Source organism: Theropithecus gelada, chromosome 13 (genome assembly GCF_003255815.1).
Source record: "Theropithecus gelada isolate Dixy chromosome 13, Tgel_1.0, whole genome shotgun sequence".
Classification (NCBI taxonomy): domain Eukaryota; kingdom Metazoa; phylum Chordata; class Mammalia; order Primates; family Cercopithecidae; genus Theropithecus; species Theropithecus gelada.
In genome coordinates, this window is record NC_037681.1 from 47,900,302 (window position 1) to 47,922,534 (window position 22,233).

General features: G+C 42.0%; 1 protein-coding gene across 1 annotated transcript in view; it reads left to right on the forward strand.

The window, feature by feature from the left end:
- The first annotated feature begins 6,293 nt into the window (after positions 1-6,293).
- The window catches only part of LOC112604480, a 32,085-nt gene continuing 16,145 nt past the window's right edge, over positions 6,294-22,233 (forward strand). Inside the window, exon 1 of the mRNA XM_025353514.1 lies at positions 6,294-6,480. Coding sequence (XP_025209299.1) covers positions 6,337-6,480 — 144 coding nt within the window. The 5' untranslated portion in view covers positions 6,294-6,336. The remainder of the gene's footprint in view (positions 6,481-22,233) is intronic.

Consider the following 22,233-nt stretch of genomic DNA (forward strand, 5'->3'; position numbering starts at 1 on the left):
TTGGACACAATATTCAGGTATTATGGACAAGGTGGAGGACTGTTCAGCCTTGGGGGACATTAGAAGCTAGACACACTCTGGCATTGTGGCAGAGACAAGATGACTAAGATCTGATCCCTACCCCTTAGAAACTCACAAGCACATAGCAATTGGAATACAAGACAGAGTTGAAGTGGATTAAACAGCAGGGTAAGTACAGAGAGCTGTTGAAATTACAGGGTAGGCCAAGAGTCAAGGAAAGTTTTGGAAGAAAGGAGGCTGGGGTGGGGTAAAGGAACAGCCAAAGAAAACCCAAGAAGGTTTGAAGACTCACAGTGGGATATGGATCTAATAGCAGAGAATCCGGTCATTGTCAATGGGATTTGTGCTCTAGGCAGAGCTAAACAAGTTCAAAGATTTTTTTGGAACTATTCAGAGACAAATGATAGGGTGACAACTTTTGCGGTTATTTGGAGAAAGTAAACATCTGAGGGCAAAAACAGCAAGAGAGTAATCCATTATTAATACAAGGCAGTAATTATGTAGAAAGTACTAAAGGGCCTGGGCCTGAAGACTGGATTAGATTGTGGAAGATGAAGAAAACAATTTCCCAGCGTATGTATTTGCTGGATCAAAAGCAAAAGGAGGCCAGGTGTGCCATCCTAGCTACTTGAGAGGCTGAGATGGGAAGATCACTTGAGTCCAGGAGTTCAAGGCCAGGCTGGGCAACATAACAAGACCCTGGCTCTAAAAAAGAAAAAAAAAAACAAGAGGGGGTGGGGCAAAAGATATTTGGATATTGCATATACTCTAAGCCTGATATTTTTTATATATATAACTGAACTCATGAACTCGCCTCCAAAATCAGCTACCTATTCTTTTCATAATTTAGACTGTCTGTCTCTCCTTTTTTTTTTTTTAAGGAAAGGGTCTCACTATGTTGTCCAGACTGCAGTGCAGTGGTGCGGTCATAGCTCACTGCAGCCTCGAACTCCTTGGCTCAAGCAATCTTCCTGCCTCAGCCTCCTGAGTAGCTAGGACTGCAAATGTGCACCACCACATTCGGCTCAAATTTTTTTTTTTTTTTTGTAGAGATAGGGCCTTGCTACGTTGCTCAGGCTGGTCTTGATTCCTGGCCTCCAGTGATCTTACTGCTTTAGCCACCCAAAGTGCTGGGATCATATGTGCAAATCGCCACACCTGGCCAACATTCATCTGGTCTAACATTCAGATTGTTCAGAATGTTACACAGCCTGGAGCCAGCTCTTGAATATTAGATAGGCTGTAACATTGAAAGAGGATGTTGGGACCAGGTAGGAGACAGAGGGGCCTCCATTTGGTTTCAGGGATGGGCTCTACAAATACAGCAAAAATGCCTAAGATCCAGTGGAAACTTAGGGTTGGACCCAATTGGACAGGTGGGTCAAATCCTAGGGTTGAGAGGACAGGTACTGTATCTAGGTGATGCAAAATGCTCCCATCCTGGGAGACAGAAGTGGGTCATTTTTAAGCTAGTGACTGGGGTGCTGTGAAAAAGATAAGGAAAAAGACAAGAAGAGGATCCCTGGAGCATCTTGTAGTCACAGAAAGTAAAGAATTGCTCAAAACCTCCACATGGATGAGAATATGTCAAAGGGATACAGGAGCCATTGTGAAAGAGCTGCTAGTGCCTAAAGTGGGAACAATTTGAGCAACAAAATAAATACACAAGCTGGGCATGGTGGTAGATGACAGTAGTCCCAGCTACTTGGGAAGTGAGGTGGGAGGATCGATTGCGTAAGCCCAGGAGGTCGAGTCTGCAATGAGCTGTGATCATGCACTGCACTCCAGCCTGGGCGACAGAGTGAGACCCTGTCTCAAATAAATAAATAAAATAAAATAACACTTGGTTTAAAAAATACATAAATACACGTGAATTCATATCATTATAAGCAAATGATTGAATAAATAAAGTGTGGGAAAGTACCAATTTTTCCTAAAGAATTCTAAATAATAAACACACACGCGCGCACACACACACACACTCCTTTAGGAAATGGAGCTTAATCACCCCACACCACCTCTCCTCCAATGTGGGTTAGATTTAGGGGCTCTCTTTTTTTTTTTTTTTTTTTTTTTTTTGAGACGGAGTCTAGCTCTATCGCCCAGGCTGGAGTGCAGTGGCTGGATCTCAGCTCACTGCAAGCTCCGCCTCCCGGGTTCATGCCATTCTCCTGCCTCAGCCTCCCGAGTAGCCGGGACTACAGGCGCCCGCCACCTCGCCCGGCTAGTTTTTTTGTATTTTTTAGTAGAGACACGGTTTCACTGTTGTTAGCCAGGATGGTCTCGATTTCCTGACCTCGTGATCCGCCAGTCTCGGCCTCCCAAAGTGCTGGGATTACAGGCTTGAGCCACCGCGCCCGGCCTAGGGGCTCTCTTACAAAAAAACAGAGTATGGGAAAGGGAATGGATTTTACAGTGGAAAAACCAGGCAAGCACTACCCTAATCAAGTAATCAAAATGAGCATCACCAGCTGGTATCACGTACCTCCTGATATGATATACGAGAAGGGCATGTCACCTCTGTGGTATTCTTCCCCCAAACACATAACCTCAGTCTAAGCATAAAGAAAACATCACAGTAACCCAGCTTTAGGGACATATTACAAAATACCTGTTCATATTACAAAATACCTGAAAATTTTCAGTCGTGGAAAACAAGGAAAGACTGAGAAACTGTCATAGACCAGAAGAGGCTTAGGAGGCATGACTCATGTACAGGGTGCTACCCTCGGTTGGATCCTGGAAAGATAAAGGACTTTAGTGGCAAAACTGGTGAAATCACATGAAATCTGGAGTTTAGTTAATAGTAAATATACCAATGTTAATCTCATAGTTTTGACAAATGTACCAAAGTTATATAAGATGTTAATGTTAGGTGAAACTAGGTGAAGAATATATGGGATATACTATCTTTGTAACTTTTCTGTAAACCTGAAATTTTTCGAAAACAAAAAAGTTTATTCAAAAAATAAACTGAAAACCTTTCCTCTTAGATCTGGAACATGACAAAGATCCCCACTTTCACTACTGTTATTCAACGTAGTACTGGAAGTCCTAGCTAGAGCAATCAGACAAGAGAAAGAAATAAAGGATATCCAAATTGGAAAGGAAGAAGTCAAGTTATCCTTATTTGAAGATGATGTGATTATTTATTTATTTATTTAATAATTATTATTATTGTTTTTGAGACACAGTCTCGCTCTGTCGCCCAGGCTGAGGTGCAGTGGCACAATCTCGGCTCACTGCAACCTCCGCCTCCCGGGTCCAGTCGATTCTCCTGCCTCGGCCTCCTGAGTAGCTGAGATTATAGGTGCGTGCCACCATGCCTGGCTAATTTTTTATATATTTTTTTAGTAGAGACGGGGTTTCACCATGTTGGCCAGGCTGGTCTCGAACTCCTGACCTTGTGATACACCTGCCTCAGCCTCCCAAAGTGTTGGGATTACAGGTGTGAGCCACTGCACCCGGCAAAATCTCTACAATGAAAACTATAAAACACTGATGAGAGAAATTGAAGATGGCACAGAAAAATGGAAAGATATTCCATAATCATGGATTGGAAGAATCAATGTTAAAATGTCCGTAGTACCCAAAGCAATCTACAGCTTCAATGCAATCCCTATCAAAATATCAATGACATTCTTCACAGAAATAGAAAAAAATGTCCTAAAATTTATATGGAACCACAAAAGACCTAGAATAACCACAGCTATCCTGAGCAAAAAGAACAAAACTAGAGAAATCCATTACCTAACTTCAAATTACATTACAGAGTTATAGTAACCAAAGCAGCATGGTACTGGCATAAAAACAGATACATAGACCAACGTAACAGAATAGATAACTCAAAAACAAATTCATATACCTACAGTGAACTCATTTTTGACAAAGGTGCCAAGAACATACATTGGGGAAAAGACAGTTTCTTTAATAAATGATTCTGGGAAAAGTGGATCTCTCATATGGTTTGGTTCTGTGTTGCCACCCAAATCTCATGTTGAATTATAATTCTCAATGTTGCAGGAGGGACCTGCTGGGAGGCGATTGGATAATGGGAGTAGAGTTCCCCCATTCTGTTTTCATGATAGTGAATGAGTTATCACAAGATCTTATGGTTTAAAAGTGTGTGGCACTCTCCTCTTCGTGCTTTCTCTCTTTCCTGCTGCTGTGTGAAGAAGGTGTTGGCTTCTGCTTCGCCTTCCACCATGATTGTAAGTTTCCTAAGGCCTCCCAGTCATATTTCCTGTTAAGCCTGTGAAACTGTGAGTCAATTAAACCTCCTTTCTTCATAAATTACTCACTCTCAGGTAGTGTATCCATATGCAGAAGAATGAAACTAGACCCCTATCTCTTGCCACATACAAAAATCAAATCAAAATGGATTAGAGACTTAAATCTCAAATTATGAAACTACTGTCAGAAAACATCGGGGGAAACTCTCTAGGACAGTACCTTGGGCAAAAGTTTCTTGAGTAATTTTCTATAAGCACAGGAAACCAAAGCAAAAATGGACAAATGGGATCACATTAAGTTAAAAAGCTTTTGCACAGCAAAGGAAATAATCAACAAAGTGAAGAGACAATCCACAGAATGGGAGAAAATGTATAGAAACTACCCATATGACAAGGGATAATAACTATATATATGTATATATGGAGCTCAACTCTATAGGAATAAATCTAATAATCCAATTTAAAAATTGGCAAAAGAGTCGAATAGACGGCTGGGTGCAATGGCTCATGCCTGTAATCCCAGTACTTTGGGAGGCTGAGGTGGGCGAATCACGAGGTCAGGAGTTCAAGAACAGCCTTGCCAACATGGTGAAACCCCGTCTCTACTAAAAATACAAAAATTAGCTGGGCATGGTGGCACGTGCCTGTAATCCCAGCTACTAGGGAGGTTAAGGCAGGAGAATTGCTTGAACCAGGACCCAGGAGGTGGAGGTTGTAGTGAGCCGAGACTGTACCATTGCACTCCAGCCTGGGCTACAGAGCAAGACTCTATCTCAAAAAAAAAAAAAAAAAAAAAAAAAAGATTTGAATAGACATTTCTCAAAAGAAGACATACAAACGGCAAACAATTATATGAAAAAGTGCTCAACATCACTGATCATCAGAGAAATGCAAATCAAAACTACAATGAGATATTATCTCACTCCAATTAAAATGGCTTTTATACAAAAGACAGGCAGTAACAAATGCTGGAGAGAATGTGTAGAAAAGGGAACCCTCGTATACTGTTGGGAATGTAAATTAGTATAGCCGCTATGGAGAGCAATACTACTGCTGGATATAAAGACAAAAGAAAGGAAATCAGTATATTGAAGAGATGTCTGCACTCCCATGTTTGTTGCAGCACTGTTCACAATAGCCAAAATTTGGAAGCAACCTAAGTGTCCATCAACAGATGAACAGGTAAAGAAAATGTGGTACATATACACAATGGAGTACTATTCATCCATAAAAAAATAAGATTCTGTCATTTGCAACAACATGGATAGAACTTATTTCACTTATTATGTTAGGTGAAATAAGCCAGGTACAGAAAAACAATTGTTGCGTGTTCTCACTTACTTGTGGGATCTAAAAATCAAAACAGGCTGGGCGTGGTGGCTCGCCTGTAATCCCAGCACTTTGGGAGGCCAAGGCAGGTGGATCACTTGAGGTTAGAAGTTCAAGACCGGCCTGGTCAACATGGCAAAACCCCTTCTCTACTAAAAATACAAAAATTAGCTAGGTGTGGTGGCGGGCGCCTGTAATACCAGCTACTTGGGAGGCTGAGGCAGGAGAATGGCTTGAACCCGGGAGGCAGAGGTTGCAGTGAGCTGAGATTGTGCCACTGCACTCCAGCCTGGAGACAGAGTGAGACTCCAGCTCAAAAAAAAAAAAGAAAAAAAAATTACTTGACCTTATATTCTAGTTTGTGGTTTGGGACATTTAACACCATACCTGGACTTCCGGGGAGTGACTGGCTCCAGAGAAAATGCTTGTAGGGCAGAACGGGCCACTTGGGAGGCCTGCTTCTTTAAAACCTTGCCTCCATACTCCCTACTTAACGACAAGCTGTCTAGCCCAATGCTAGAAGAGTCATAAAGGAGTTCTTCCCTGAGATTTGGCTGTCAGAGCAGAGTCTGTGGACAACTGCAGGAAGGGGCAGCAGATGGTACTCTGGGTATGGCTCAGAGAAGAGACCTAAGTAGCATGCACATTGGCTGGATGCCATCAGATTTACCTTGGGATGCCCATTGTGATGTCATATGGAGTCACAGCCTTGAGGCAGAAAACTCTTTGGCTGAGAAGAGCATGGGGTTGAGAAATGGCACCAATTTGGGGGATGGACATCCCACTGCCATCATATATCAGCCTTCTATTACTATTTGTTTTTTTTATTTGGGGGCTTTGGATGCTGTTTTCTGGGAATCGGAGCCGGAAGCAGGTGGCAGCCAAGATAAACTCAGAGGTATGTGATGTAGCCCTCCCTTGAAACGAACTGGTCCCACTCCTGAGGCCATAGAAACTGCCATACTTTGGGCCATGGGAGGAACTGGATGCAGGGAGAGGGGAGCTGAGACAGTGCCCATGGATGTCTTCCTATAGGTCACTATAAATCCTTTTTCCTTCAATTCATTTCAACAGACCTTGGGCACCTGTTATATATGGCAGTGTAGTAGACATTGAGGGAGAATAAAAGACTATCCCCACTCTCTAGGAGCTCGAGATGAAGTGGGGGAGACGGATATACACATAACTGAAAAGAGAATGTGATAAGAGTTAATAGAGGTATAAATGTTGCTAAAGACATGGGAGGTAGACATTATTTTGAACTAGGGGATCTATAAAATGCCACCTGGGAGAGCTCAGGTTTGAGTGTGCTTCAGAGGAAGAGTGGGATTTTGAAGGTGGTTGGGGTGAATAGAGGAAGGCAGTGGAAACATTTCAAAAAAGAGGGAATACATTGGAAAAAAGGTGTGGGAATGGGAAGAGTATTGGATGTGTTTGAGGAGAGATGTCAGCAGTCTGGATGGAGCATAGGACTGTAGGGACTCAGATAAAAAGTTGACAAGTTGACAGAGGTCACATTGTAGAGCTTTGAACGCCAGGCTGAATACTTTGCATAAATATGACTCTGTGCAGTTTGAAAGACATCAAAGATTTTAAAGCCCGATAAAAATGTGCTTAGATCTGTGCTTTGAGAAGTGCTTCTCAAACTTTAACATGCATATGAATCACCTGGCGGGTCTTGTTAAAAAGCAGATTCTGATGTAGTAAGTCTGGGGTCAGGACTGAGTTTCTACAGTTCTAACAAGCTCCCAGATGATGCTGCTGCCCTTGGACTGAGGACCACACACTAAGAGTGAGGTTTTAAATACTTCCAGTAAGCTTATATGATAGTTCTCTGGCATAGCTAGGCTATTTTCATGGTTTAGTGGGAAGAAGGGAGGAAACAAAAAAATCAGAGCGGTACGGTTAAAAAGAGAACATAGCTGGGTACAGTGGCTCATGCCTGTAATCCCAGCACTTTGGGAGGCAGAGGTGGGCAGATCACTTGAGGTCAGGAGTTCGAGACCAGCCTGGCCAGCATGGTGGAACCCCGTGTCTACTAAAAATACTAAATTAGCTGGGTGTGGTGGCATGTACCTGTAGTCTTAGCTACCGGGGAGGCTGAGGCAGGAGAAACGCTTGAACCCGGGAGGTGGAGGTGGCAATGAGCTGAGACCACACCATTGCACTCCAGCCTGGGTGACAGAGCAATACTCTGTCTCAAAAAAAAAAAAAAAAGGAAAAGAGAACATAAATTAATTCCCCAAGTATTTATCACCCACTCCTACCCCCATTTCAACTCCTCTGTGCACTATTGATACAGCAGTAAGTGGAAGAGACAAAAACATCTGCTATCAGGGATGTGAAAGTGGAGAAGGTATTGGGGTGAATGTTTGGATGTGGAAGGTGTTGCAAGACTCCCTTGCAAAGGAGGGATAAGAGGCTGAGTCTATTTTTCCTGATGCAGAGTTAATTATAAACATTATCATCATTTTCTATGAGGACTATATTCATCATGGTATTTCCAGTGCCTTATATACTGGCTGGCATATAGTAAGTACTCCGTAGTTGTTTGTGAAATGAACGAACGACTTCTCGGTTTTAACCCTGAATGACTCACAGGATGATGGTGCTTTAAACGACATAGGCAACATTAGACAGGAAATGCTGTGAATGTGGTGGGAGGCAGAATATGAACTATCGTGTTGGAAGTGCTTGTAAAATTTATGTGGAGATACTCATCAAGCAGCTCAAATTAATGGCCGAGACTTGTGATGTTCAATATGGTATCCGCTAGTCATATGTGACCATTTAAATTATTTATTTTTGAGACAAGGTCTCACTCTGTCACCCAGGCTGGAGTGCAACTCACGGCTCACTGCAACCTCAACCTCCCAAGCTGAAGTGATTCTCCTACCACAGTCTTCCGATTAGCTGAGACTACCGGCCCATGCCACCATGCCTAGCTAATTTTTGTATTTTTTGGTAGAGAGAGGGTATCGCCATGGTGCCCAGCTGATCTTAAACTCCTGGGCTCAAGCGATCCACACACCTCAGCCTTCCAAAGTGCTGGGACTACAGGCATGAGTCACCATACCCGACCTTAAGTTAATTAAAATTAAATAAAATTTAAAATTCAGTTTCTGGCTGGGCATGGTGGCTCATGCCTATAATTCCGGCACTTTGGGAGGCCGAGGCAGGTGGATCACTTGAGGTCAGGAGTTTGAGACCAGCCTGGCAAACATGGTGAAACCCATCTCTACTAAAAATACAAAAATTAGCCGGGCGTGGTAGCGCATGCCTGTAGTCCCAGCTACTCAGGAGGCTGAGGCAGGAGAACCGCTTGAACCTGGGAGGCAGAAGTTGCTGTGAGTCGATACTGCACCACTGCACTCCAGCCTGGGCAACAGAGCAAGACTCTGTCTCCAAAAAATAAAAATAAAAATAAATAAAATTCAGTTCCTCTATTGCAGTAGCTATATTTCAAGTGCTCACATGTAACTAGAGGCTCTCATATTGGATAGGACAGATGTAGAATATTTCCATCATCATAGAAAATTCTATTGGGTAGTGCCAACCTAGACCTAGATCTTGAAGACAGATGTGGCTATAGTTATGTGGGGGTCACAAGGTCCTTTCCATTTATTTTATCAGAAACATCTCTCAAATTCAGCAATCGAGATCTAGATCGTCTTAACTAAAACTTCATCTCTTGAAGTATTTACAGTCTTGCAACTGGTCTCCTACTTTTCCAGCCTGGAGCACAGACCTTGCCTCTACAAAACAAAAAGACAACACACAGGTTGGGCATGGTGGCTCGTCCCTGTAATCCCAGCACTTTGGGAGGCTGAGGTAGGCGGATCACCTGAGGTCAGGAGTTCGAGACCACCCTGTCTCTACTGAAAATACAGCTGGGTATGGTGGCGTGCACCTGTAGTCCCCGCTACTAGGGAGTCCCAGCTACTCCAGAGGCTCCCAGGTTCAATGGTTTGAACCTGGGAGGCGGAGATTGCAGTGAGCCAAGATCGTCCCACTGCACTGCACTCCAGCCTGGATGACGGAGCAAGACACTGTCTCAAAACAAACAAACAAACAAACAAAGACAACACACACAAAACCCCCAAAGCTAATTGTGTCGCTCTGCTAAAGGTAACTAAGCACACAAAATTTCTGTGTACTCTATTGCCTGCAGCAGCATTTCCAAAACTTTTTTGACTCTCAAACTTCTTTCATTCTCATAATTTTGTTAACCTCCTTAGGAACTTAAAAAGCATTTTGTCCATTTTTCATGAGTTATTTAAATAAATTTTATTTTAAAACAATATCTTTTTATAATTGCAAAGTTATTTTTAACATCATCTTTAAGAGTAAAAGATGTATGTCTACTTTTTCTTCTGTAACCAGTGATGCATGACATTTAATTGATTTTATATTAGGTATGAGAATTTTCACAACAATTGGGTATGAGAAATGGCAAGGGCTTTTTTCTTTCTTTTTTTTTTTTTTTGTCTATATCAAATATAATCTGGCTTAAGTCTCGCTTTAACTAGGTTGGCAAAAAAAAAAAAAAAAAAAGTCCAGTATCATTTTTCCTCTCCAACCTTTGTGTTGTGTAAGAACTCCAGAGTGTCTGCAGTTTATCCAGAGTAGAAGTGAGTCAGGGCCTTAAGCCACAGGGATAGCTCTTGCTTTTCTTCTTAGCCATCTGAAGTCAAAAAACTGTGTCTCAACCCCTCTCTGCCAGTCTCAGGGGTCTTTGTTAAGGTCCCTAAACTGCTGCACCTGGGCTCTTAACACCAGAAGGGCTCCGGGACCCCCTACTGAGGGTCTTCCTGTCTACTGCACCTGCGGCTTCAGCATTGTTTCCATTTCAAGAGGCCAGCTTTCCTCCTGTCTCAACCCTCTGGCACATTTCAATTTAAAATTTTCGCAGATCTAGACTTATTTGACGGTTGTGTTTTAGGTTCCTGACAATTTTTTAAGTCCTGAAAAACTAAGTCCCTGCTGTGCATTAGGAGTTCTAAAACCCTGTGAACAAAGGCCTGGCTACCTTCTTTGGTATGGGAAAACATGAATCTACTTCCTTTCTCAGAAAGACGCAGCAATAAAAATACAGTGTAAATTACTCAGGAAGTCACTCTGCTTCATAAAACAACCAATACAATTTCTTACTACATATTTATGTAATAAAGAGCTTTTATGTTAACAAATACATTTTTATTAAGGTACAATTGAATACCATAAAATGCACAGATATCAAATGTATAGGGTGATGAGTTTTGAGAAATTTATATATCTATGTATCTAAAGCCCTAATAAAGATAAGGCATAGCCATAAACCCTGAATAGTTCCCTCATGTTAGTTTGTAGTCTCTGCCCTCCTCTCTGCTCAGACACAACCTCTATTCTGATTTCTATTGTCATGGATTAGTTTTGCCTATTCTTGAACCTTGCAAAAAATAGAATCATACAGTATATATTCTTGTGTATCTGACTTCTTTTGCTAAGCATTATGTGTTTGAGATTCATGTTGTTGGCAACAATTTTTTTTTTTGTCTGAGACGGAGTCTTGCTCTGTCACCCAGGCTGGAGTACGGTGGTGCAATCCTGGTTCGCTGCAGCCTCTGCTTCCCAGATTCAAGCGATTCTCCTGGCTCAGCCTGCCAAGTAGCTGGGATTACAGGTGTGTGCCACCATGCCCGGCTAACTTCTGTATTTTTTTTTTTTTTTTTTTTTTTTGAGACGGAGTCTCGCTCTGTCTCTCAGGCCGGAGTGCAGTGGCATGATCTCGGCTCACTGCAAGCTCCGTCGCCTCCTGGGTTCACGCCATTCTCCTACCTCAGCCTCCCAAGTAGCTGGGACTACAGGTGCCTGCGACCACGCCTGGCTAATTTTTTTGTATTTTTAGTAGAGACGGGGTTTCACCGTGTTCGCCAGGATGGTCTTGATCTCCTGACCTCGTCATCTGCCCGCCTCGGCCACCCAAAGTGCTGGGATTACAGGCGTGAGCCGTCTTGTCCGGTCGACAACAACAAATTTCAAAGTGACATTATACCATATTGTGCTTGTTAATTTGGGGACCCAGGGTATATTGAAATGTAGAATGAAATTTAACGACCTATTATGGCATTAAAAATAGCCAAGAAAAGGCTCTGTGATCCTATATTTGGAATTCTTGCACATTGCATTTCAAAGTCAATTTTTTTTTCGAGACAGAATCTTACTCTGTTGCCCAGGTTGGAGTGCAGTAGCTCGATCTCAGCTCACTGCACCCTCCATCTCCTGGGTTCAAGTGATTCTGCTGTCTCAGCCTCCCAAGTAGCTGGGACTACAGGCATGCACCACCATGCCTGGTTAATTTTTGTAGTTTTAGTAGAGATGGGATTTTGCCATGTTGGCCAGACTAGTTTTGAACTCCTGACCTCAGGTGATCTGCCTGCCTTGGCCTCCCAAAGTGCTGGGATTACAGGCGTGAGTCACTGCACCTGGCCTGTTTATTTTTTGTAGTTAAAAAAGTTATGTCTATATGATAAAAAAAAGGTTTCAGGATTTTAATTACACATAACGCATTGTTGGTGGGTTTCTTACCTCCAATAGGAGAGGAATTGCTTGGTCATGTGGTATATATGTTTAACTTTAGTAGATGATACCAGTTTTCTAAAGTGATTATACCAAGAATAGCATCTGAGAATTCTAGTTGCTCCACCTTCTTGCCAACACTTGGCATTGTCCATCTTTTTCTTTTTTCTTTCTTTTTCTCTTTCTTTTTTTTTTTTTTTTTTTTTTTGAGACAGAGTCTTGCTCTGTCGCCCAGCCTAAAATGCAGTGGTGCTGTCTTGGTTCACTGTAACCTCTGCCTCCTGAGATCAAGTGATTCTCTTGCCTCATGGAGATCAAGTGATTCTCCTGCACCACCATGCCTGGCTGATTTTTTTTTTTTTTTTTTTTTTTTTTTTTTTTTGAGACGGAGTCTCGCTGTGTCTCCCAGGCTGGAGTGCAGTGGCGTGATCTCGGTTCACTGCAAGCTCCGCCTCCCGGGTTCATGCCATTCTCCCGCCTCAGCCTCCCAAGTAGCTGGGACTACAGGCGCCCGCCACCACGCCCGGCTAGTTTTTTGTATTTTTAGTAGAGACGGGGTTTCACCATGTTAGCCAGGATAGTCTCGATCTCCTGACCTCGTGATCCACCCGCCTCGGCCTCCCAAAGTGCTGGGATTACAGGCTTGAGCCACCGCGCCCGGCCACCTGGCTGATTTTTTAGATGGTGTTTCACCGTGTTGGCCAGGCTGGTCTTGAACTCCTGACCTCAGGTGATCTGCCCCCCTCGGCCTCCCAAAGTACTGAGATTACAGGTGTGAGCCATTGTGCCCAGTCCATCTTTCTCATTTTAGTCACCTGGTAAGTCTGTGTGGTATTGTATTGTGGTTTTAATGTGCACTTCCCTAATGGCTAAAGATAATGTACAACTTCTCATGTTTATTGGCCATTTGGAAATTCTCTTTTGTGAACTGTCTGTTTGAATCTTTTGTGTGTTTTTAATAATTGGGTTACCAGTGTTTCTTTTACTTAACTGATTTGTAGGAATTCTTTGAATACTATGGACATGAGTCCTTTGTCACATACAGGTATTTAAAATAAATTCTACCACTCTGTGACTCACTTTTTCATTTACAATGGTGTCTTAATGACCAAAAGTTCTAAATTTTAATGAAATCCAATTTATGAAGTTATGTTCTTAAGATTAGTATTCCCCTCCCTACCCCTACCCCCAGTGCAAGAAACCGTTGCTTACCACTAGGCCGTGAAGTTACCCTTCTATATTTCTTCTAGAAGCCTTATTTTTTTTTCTTTCACATTTAGCTCTATGATCCATCTCAAATTACTTTTTGTGTATGGTGTGAGATAGAGGTCAACACTCCCCTCCTCCCCATATAGATATCTAATTCTTCCAGTAGGGCAGGAACTAGGGTAAAAATGAGTGAGGTACTCACCTTGAACACAAAATGTAAGGAGCACCAAAAAACTTAATAATCGAGATATTTAATGAAACATTCTTACTCTTTTTCTTACTGAGACTAGGTTTTGTTCTGTTGCCCAGGCTGAAGTACAGTCGTGTGATTACAGCTTACTGCAGCCTCAACCTCTTGGGCTCAAGTGATACTCCCACCTCGACCTCCCAAGTAGCTGGGACCAGAGACGTGCTTCACCAAACCTGGCTAATTTTTGTGTTTTTTTTGTGGAGATGGGGTTTTGCCATGTTGCCCAGTCTGGTCTTGAACTCCTGAGTTCAAGTAATTTGCCTGCCTTGGCCTCCCAATGTGTAGGATTACAGGCATAAGCCACCATGCCTGGCCTAATGCAATGTTATTAAAAAATAAAAATTAATGCAAAAATTCCATGATGAACAAAATATCAGAATTTAAAATCTGATCCTACACTTTCACGACTCTTTCTCACCACTTCACTGTAATCCCTGTCCTTTCCTCCAGCACCATTTATTGAAAAGACCATCCTATTATCAATGAATTTTATTGGTGACCCTGTCATAAATCAGGTAAATGTATATGTGTGGGTCTATTTCAGGACTCTGTGTTTTGTTACATTGGTCTGCCTATCCTCACACCAATATCTTGCTATCTTCAATAATGTAACTTTGTAGTGTTGTAAAATTTGGTAGTGTAAGTCTTCCAACTTTGATTTTTTTTTTTTGAGACGGAGTCTCACTCTGTCACCCAGGATAGAGGGCACTGAGGTGGTCTCGGCTCACTGCAACCTCTGCCTCCCAGGTTCAAGTGATTCTCCTGCCTCAGCCTCCCGAGTAGCTGGGATTACAGGTGCACACCACCATGCCCAGCTAATTTTTTTTTTTTTTTGAGATGGAGTCTTGCTCTGCCGCCCAGGCTGGAGTGCAGTGGCCGGATCTCAGCTCACTGCAAGCTCCGCCTCCCGGGTTCACGCCATTCCCCTGCCTCAGCCTCCCGAGTAGCTGGAACTACAGGCGCCCGCCACCTCGCCCGGCTAATTTTTTGTATTTTTTAGTAGAGACAGGGTTTCACCGGGTTAGCCAGGACAGTCTTGATCTCCTGACCTCGTGATCCGCCCATCTCGGCCTCCCAAAGTGCTGGGATTACAGGCTTGAGCCACTGCGCCCGGCCTTAATTTTTGTATTTTTTAGTAGAGATAGGGTTTCACTATGTTGGCTAGACTGGTCTTGAACTCTTGACCTCAGATGATCTGCTCACCTTGGCCTCCCAATGTGCTGGGATTGCGGGTGTGAGCCACCAGGCCTGGTCCCAACTTTGACCTTTGAAGTTGTCTTACACTATTCTAGGTCATTGACATTTCCATATATATCTGTGAATCATCTTGTTAATTGTCACAAAAAACACGCAGGGTTTTGATTGAGAAAGTATTGGATTTATAGTTGAGATTGGAGATAACTGACATCCTCAAAATAATAAGTCTTCTGATCCATGAATGTGTTCCTGTCTTGTTTATTTAGACCTTCTTAATTTATCTCAATAATATTTAGTTTTCAATATAGAGGGGTTGTTTGAAGCTATAGTAATACTTTTTCATTTTTATTAAGGAAATTTTAAACAAATTGAAAATATATGGAAATGTGTCATGAATCTTCATGGATCCATCACCCAGCTTCAACTCTCTTACCTCATTATTTTGAAGCAAATCTCAGATGATAGAATTTCATTTGTAAATATTTTAGTATAGATATCTAAAACATAAGAACTCTTTAAAAATAGTTAAACACAATACGATTATCATGCCAAAAAATTTGACAATAATTTCTTAATACCATCAAATACCCTTCAGCATTCAAATTCCAATTATGGGCTGGGTGGGGTGGCTCACGTCTGTAATTCCAGCACTTTGGGAGACTGAGGCAGGAGGACTGCTTGAGCTCAGGAGTTGGAGATCAGCCTGGGCAACATAGTGAAACCCTGTCTCTACTAACAATATAAAAATTAGCTGGTGTGGTGGTATGCGCCTGTGGTCCCAGCTACTCAGGAGGCTGAGGTGGGAGGATCACTTGAGCCTTGGGGGAGGAGGTTGCAGTGAGCCAAGATTGCTCCACAGTACTCCACCTTGGGTGATGGAGCCAGGCCCTGCTTCAAAAACAAAAAAACAAAAAAACAAAAACAAAAACAAAAACAAAACACAAAGCAAAATTCCAATTGTCTCCTAAGTAATATAAATTATTATTTATAGTCTGTTTATTTGATTCAAGTTCACTGATTGAAATGGATTTGTGTGTCTCTTAAGTGTCTTCTAATCTGTAAATTCTCCATCTTCATTTCTCTCTTTTATTCTATCCATTTATGTTTTGAAGAAATGGGGCCGGGTGCGGTGGCTCACGCATGTAATTCCAGCACTTTGGGAGGCCGAGGCAGGTGGATCACTTGAGGTCAGGAGTTCAAGACCAGCCTGGCCAACGTGGTGAAACTCCACCTCTACTAAAAATACAAAAAATTCACCAGGCATGGTGGCGTGTGCCTGTAATCCCAGCTACTGGGGAGGCTGAGGCAGGAGAATTGCTTGAACCCAGGAGGCAGAGGTTGCAGTGAGCTGAGATCGTGCCACTGCACTCCAGCCTGAGCGACAGAGTGAGACTCTGTCTCAAAAAAAAAAAAAAAGGAATAAAAAAGAAAAGAAAAGAAATAAGTTATTTGTCCTCTAGATTTTGCAGTTAACATTTTGCTTATTAAATGTCCATATTTTCATTTAACATGTTCCCTTATCTCCTGTATGTTTTGTAAATGGGGAAGTTGGATCTAAGACTTATCAGAATTAATATCTTTTGAGGAGGGGAAGAAGATATTTCATAGGTGATGATAATCATCAAGAGGCACATAATGTCTGGTTTGGTGTGGTATTTTAAATGTCATTTTCTTTTACTTACTTTTTTTTTTTTTAAGAGATAGGATCTCTTTGTGTTGCCCAGGCTGAAGTGCAGTGGCACAATCATAGTCACTGCAGCCTTGAACTTTTGGGCTTAAGTGATCCTACCACCTCAGCCTCCTGAGTAGTTACGACTAAAGGAATGTGCCACCACACCTGGCTAATTTTTAAAATTTCCTCTGTGGAGGCCAGGCGCGGTGGCTCACACCTGTAATCCCAGCACTTTGGGAAACTTAGCCAGGTGGGATCACCTGAGGTCAGGAGTTTAAGACCAGCCTAGCCAACATGGTGAAACCCCATCTCTACTAAAAGTACAAAAAATTAGTCTGGCATGATAGTGTGCCTGTAGTCTCAGCTACTTGGGAGACTGAGGTAGGAGAATCACTTGAGCTTGGGAGGTGGAGGTTGCAGTGAGCTAAGATCGCGCCACTGCACTCCAACCTGGGTGACAGAGCAAGACTCCGCCTCAAAAAATAAAAATAAAAATAAAAAAATTTTTTTTTGTGGAGATGGGGTCTCACTATATTGCCCAGGCTGGTCTTTAATTCCTGGCTTCAAGCAATCCTCTCATCTTGGTCTCCCAAAGTGCTGGGATTACAGGTGTGAGCAACCATACCCAGCCTTAAATATCATTTTCTAAATGATCCTGATACTTGAAAACACAATAGATTTTTATATATTGACTTTCTACCTAGAGACTTTGCTAAATTTGCTTATCAATTCTAATTATTTATCTATAGATGTTTTGGATATTCTACACAGCTATATTGTCTGCAAATAATAATTTTATTTATTTCTTTCTGATTCTTACACCTTTTCTTTTTCTTGTTTTATTGCATTGATTAGGACTTCCTCTACAATGTTCAATGGAGATGGTATAGTGGGGATTCTTTTTTTTTTATGTAGAGGATAGTTTGCAATAATTCATCATTTATGTATAATGTTTGCTATATGGTTTTTGCAAATACTCTAACAAATTCAGGAAGTTCCCTTTTATTTCCAGTCTGCAAATAGTTTTAGTATGAATGGGTGTTAATTTTTTTTTTTTTTTTTTTGAGACAGAGTCTCACTCTGTTGCCCTGGCTGGAGTGCAGTGGTGCGATCTCGGCTCGCTGCAACCTCCACCTCTCGGGTTCAAGCGATTCTTGTGCCTCAGCCTCCTGAGTAGCTGGGATTACAGGCAAGTGCCACCATGCCTGGCTAATTTTTGTATTTTTAGTAGAGATGGGGTTTCACCATTTTGTTTAGGCTGGTCTGAAACTCCTGACCTCAGGTGATCCACCCACCTTGACATCCCAAAGTGCTGAGATTTACAAGCATGAGTCACTGCGCCTGGCCGGGTGATAAATTTTATCAAGTGATTTTCATGTCTCTATGTGAGATGGTTATATGGTTTTCTTGTTTATCCTATTAATGTGCTGAATTACACTGAGTTTTGAAAATAAAACAACTGTGAATTCTTGGAATAAATATAATATGTTCTTGATGCTTTTCTTTCTTTCTTTTTTTTTTTTTTTTGAGATGGAGTCTCGCTCCGTCACCCAGGTTGGAGTGCAGTGGTATGATCTCAGCTCACTGCAACCTCTGCCTCCCGGCTTCAAGTGATTCTCCTGCCTCAGCCTTCCTAGTAGCTGGGACTAAGGCACCTGCCACCGTACTCAGCTAATTTGTTGTATTTTTAGTAGAGACGGGGTTTCATCATATTGGATATGCTGGTCTCGAACTCCTGACCTCAAGTGATCCACCTGCCTTGGCCTGCCAAAGTGCTGGGATTACAGGTGTAAGCCACTGTGCCTGGCAGATGCTTTTCACATATTATTGGATTCACTTTGCTGATATTTTGTTTAGGACTTTTGCATCTATGTTCATGAAAGAGATTGGCTTATGATTTTTCTTTCTAATATCGTCCTTATTAGATTTTAGAATCAAGGTTATCCCTGCCTCCTAACATAGAAGGATAAATTATTTCTCTTTTTCACCTCATTATATGAGAGACACCCCTAACACAAAATTCTAAAGGTTTCTGTTGTTTTATGCTAGGCACCTGGAACAAAACCAGATTATTCTTTATTATAACAAACACACATATATAAAAAAGAGACAGGGAGAGAGAGATTTTAAGAAATCGGCTCACAAAATTGTCAGGGCTTAACAAATCGGAAATCCACAGGGCATACCAGAAACTGGAGTTGATGTTGTAGTGTTGAGTCCAAAATCAGCATAGCCCAGGCTAGAAACTCAGGCAAGGATTTCCCATTGCAGTCTTGAGGCAGAATACCTTCCTCTTCAGGAAACCGCAGTCTCTGCTCTCAAGGCCTTCAACTGATTAGGTAATGCCCACCCACATTATGGACATTAATCAGCTTTAAGGTGTACTAATTCTAAATGTTAAGCACATCTGAAAACTACTTTCACAGCAACAAGCAACATCTAGACTAGCTTTTTAAAAATTTTTTAATTATTTTATTTTATTTTTAGATGAAGTCTCCCTCTGGAGTGCAGTGGTGCCAACTCAGCTCACTGTAACCTCTGCCTCCTGGGTTCAAGCAATTCTCCTTCCTCAGCCTCCCGAGTAGCTGGGACTACAGGCGTGTGCCGCCACGTCCAGCTAAGTTTTGTATTTTTAGTAGAGACGAGGTTTCACCATGTTGGCCAGGATGGTTTTGATCTCTTGACCTCGTGATCTGCCCACCTTGGCCTCCCAAAGTGCTGGGATTACAGGTGTGAGCCACCGTGCCCAGTCCTAGACTAGCTTTTGAACAAACAACTGGGGACATAGCTTAGCCAAGTTCACATGAAATTAACCATCACAATCCTATGTTTTCTTCTGAGAGTTTTATAGTTTTACAGCTCTTACATTTAGGTCTTTGCGTCATTTTGAATTAATTTTTGTAGATGGTGTGAATTAAGAGTCCAACTTCATTCTTTTGCATGTGGCTATCTAGTTGTCCCAGCACCATTTGTTGAAGAGACTATTCTTTTCCTATCGAATGGTCTTGTTACCCTTATAGAAAATCAATTGATTTGCAGATATATGGATTTATTTCTAGACTCAATTTGATTTCATAGATCTATATGTTTATCCTTATGCCAGTACCACACTGTTTTGATTACTACAGCTTTGTAAGTTTTAACATCAGGAAGTATGAGTCCTCCAACTTTGTTCTTTTTCAAGATTTTTTGGCTATTCAGGGACCTTTGTAATTCCATATGAATTTTGGGACCAGCTTTTTCATTTCTGTAAAAAAGGCTATTGGGATTTTGAGAGGGATTATACTGAATCTGTAGATTGCTTTGGGGAATATTACCATTTTAACAATATTAAATATTCCAATCCATGAACAAGGGATGTCTTTCCATTTATTTAGGTCTTCTTTAGTTTTTCAACAATGCTTTGAACTTATCAGTGTACAATCTTGCACCTCCTTGTTTAAATTTATTCCTGAGTATTTTATTGTTTTGGATGCTAAGAATGGAGTTGCTTTTATTAGCTCTAATAGGTTTCTTCTGGTTTCTTTCCGATATTCTGTATGTAAGATATGTCATCTGTGAATACAGTTTTACTTGTTCATTTCTCCTTTGCATGGCTTTTCTTTTCCTTGCCTAATCGCCCTGGTTAGAACTTCTGTACAATTTTAAACAGATGAGGCGTCACTGGGGCAATAGTGCTGACTTCTAGACCCACCGGGGTGAAGGACCTGCTCCAGTGGCTCTACCCGGCAGGAGTTGCACCCCCAGGGCTTTGCCAGGTGGCCCTGCCCACACAGCTTTGGATAGAGGTTGTCTAACCTGTTGAAAGTGAAGCAATGGTCCCCCTTTTTGAAACTGAGGTGGCAGCCCCGATGATCTCTGAATCACCTTCCAGGTTATTCTTTCCTTGTCTTCCAGAATAGTGTATGTTTGTGGCTGAAGGCTCTATGGTCCCAAATTATAAAATTCAAGAAGACCAACAGCCTTTCCTCATTCCCTCCCATCTCCTGCTCCTTCAGTTCAACCTGGCAGTTTTCCTGCTGTGGTGGCTGATTAAGTCCACGTTTCACACATATACTGATCTCCTTATCAAAGGGTCACTTGGTCACACCTTTAGTTTTCTCTTTGAATAGACTTTCTCATTTTTTGCAATAGGGATAGGCTGAGAACTTTTCATATCCTTAAATTCTAGTTCCTTTTTGCTCAATAATTCCATCTTCAAGTCAATTCTCTCCTCTCTCATTTTACTATAAACAGTCAGGAGAACCAAGGCACTTCTTCAGAACTTTACTTAGAAATCTCATTAGCTAGCCGGGCATGGTGGCTTGTGCCTGTAATCCCAGCACTTTGGGAGGCTGGGGCAGGCAGATCACCTGAGGTCAGGAGTTCGAGACCAGCCTGGCCAACATGGTGAAACCCTGTCTCTACTAAAAATACAAAAATTAGCAGGGTGTGGTGGCAGGTTCCTGTAATGCCAGCTACTTGGGAGGCTAAGGCAGCAGAATCGCTTGAACCCGGGAGGTGGAGGTTGTGGTGAGCCGAGATCACGCCACTGCACTTCAGCCTGGGCAACAAGAGCAAAACTCTGTCTCAAAAGAAAAAAAAAAAGTAAAAGAAAAAGAAAAAAAAAAGAAATCTCATTAGCTAAATACCCAGTTTCATGACTCACAAGTTCTACTTTCCATAGAACACTAGAACATGAACATAATTCTGCTAAGTTCTTGGCCACTTTACAAGGATCACCATTTCTCTGTTTCCAATAATATGTTCCTTATTTCTTTATGAGACCTCGTCAGAATGGCCTTTACTGTGCATATTTCTACCAACATTGCGTTCGTGATTACTTAGATATTCTCTAAGAAGATGCAAGCTTTCTCTACAACTATCCTCTTTTCTTTCTGAGCCCTCAGCAACATCACCCTTAATAGTTCATTTTTGGCAATGTAGGCTTTTTCTAGCATGCACCTCAAAGCTTTTCCACCCTTTCCTCATTACCCATTTTTTGGTGTTTGTGGCAACAGCACCCTCACTTCTTGGTTTCAATTTCTATCTTAGTCCATTCAGGTTTCTGTAACAAAATATCATAAACTGGGTGGCTTATAAACAACAGAAACTGTTTTCTTATAGCTCTAGAGGCTGGGAAGTCCAGGATTGGGGTGCCAACATGGTCAGATTCTGGTGAGGTACTTCTTCTGGGTTGCAGACTGGCAACTTCTCACTGTGTTTTTACATGGTGGAAAGAGTGAGAGATATCTCTGGAGGTTTTTTTTTTTTTTTTTTTGAGACAGAGTCTTGCTCTGTTGCCAAGGCTGGAATGCAGTGGCTTGATCTCAGCTCACTGGAACCTCCTCCTTCTGGGTTCAAGCAATTCTCATGCCTCAGCTATTTGAGTAGCTGGGATTACAGGCATGTGCCATCATGCCCGGCTAATTTTTGTGTTTTTAGTAGAGACAGGGTTTCGCCATGTTGGCCAGGCTGGTCTCAAACTCCTGGCCTTAAGTGATCCACCCGCCTCAGCTTCCCAAAGTGCTGGGATTACAGGTGTGAGCCACCATGCCCAGTCCTCTGGAGAATTTTTTGTAAGGACACTAATCCCATTCAAGAGGGAAACCCCTCATGACCTAATCACCTCCCAAAGGCTCCATCTACTAATACATTACATTGAGAGTGAGGATTTCAACATATGAATTCTGCGGGGGACATAAACATTGGGCCCATTGCAATGTCCTTTATCATGCTAAGGAAGTCTCCTTCTATTGCTATTTAGTTGAGTGTTTTTATTATAA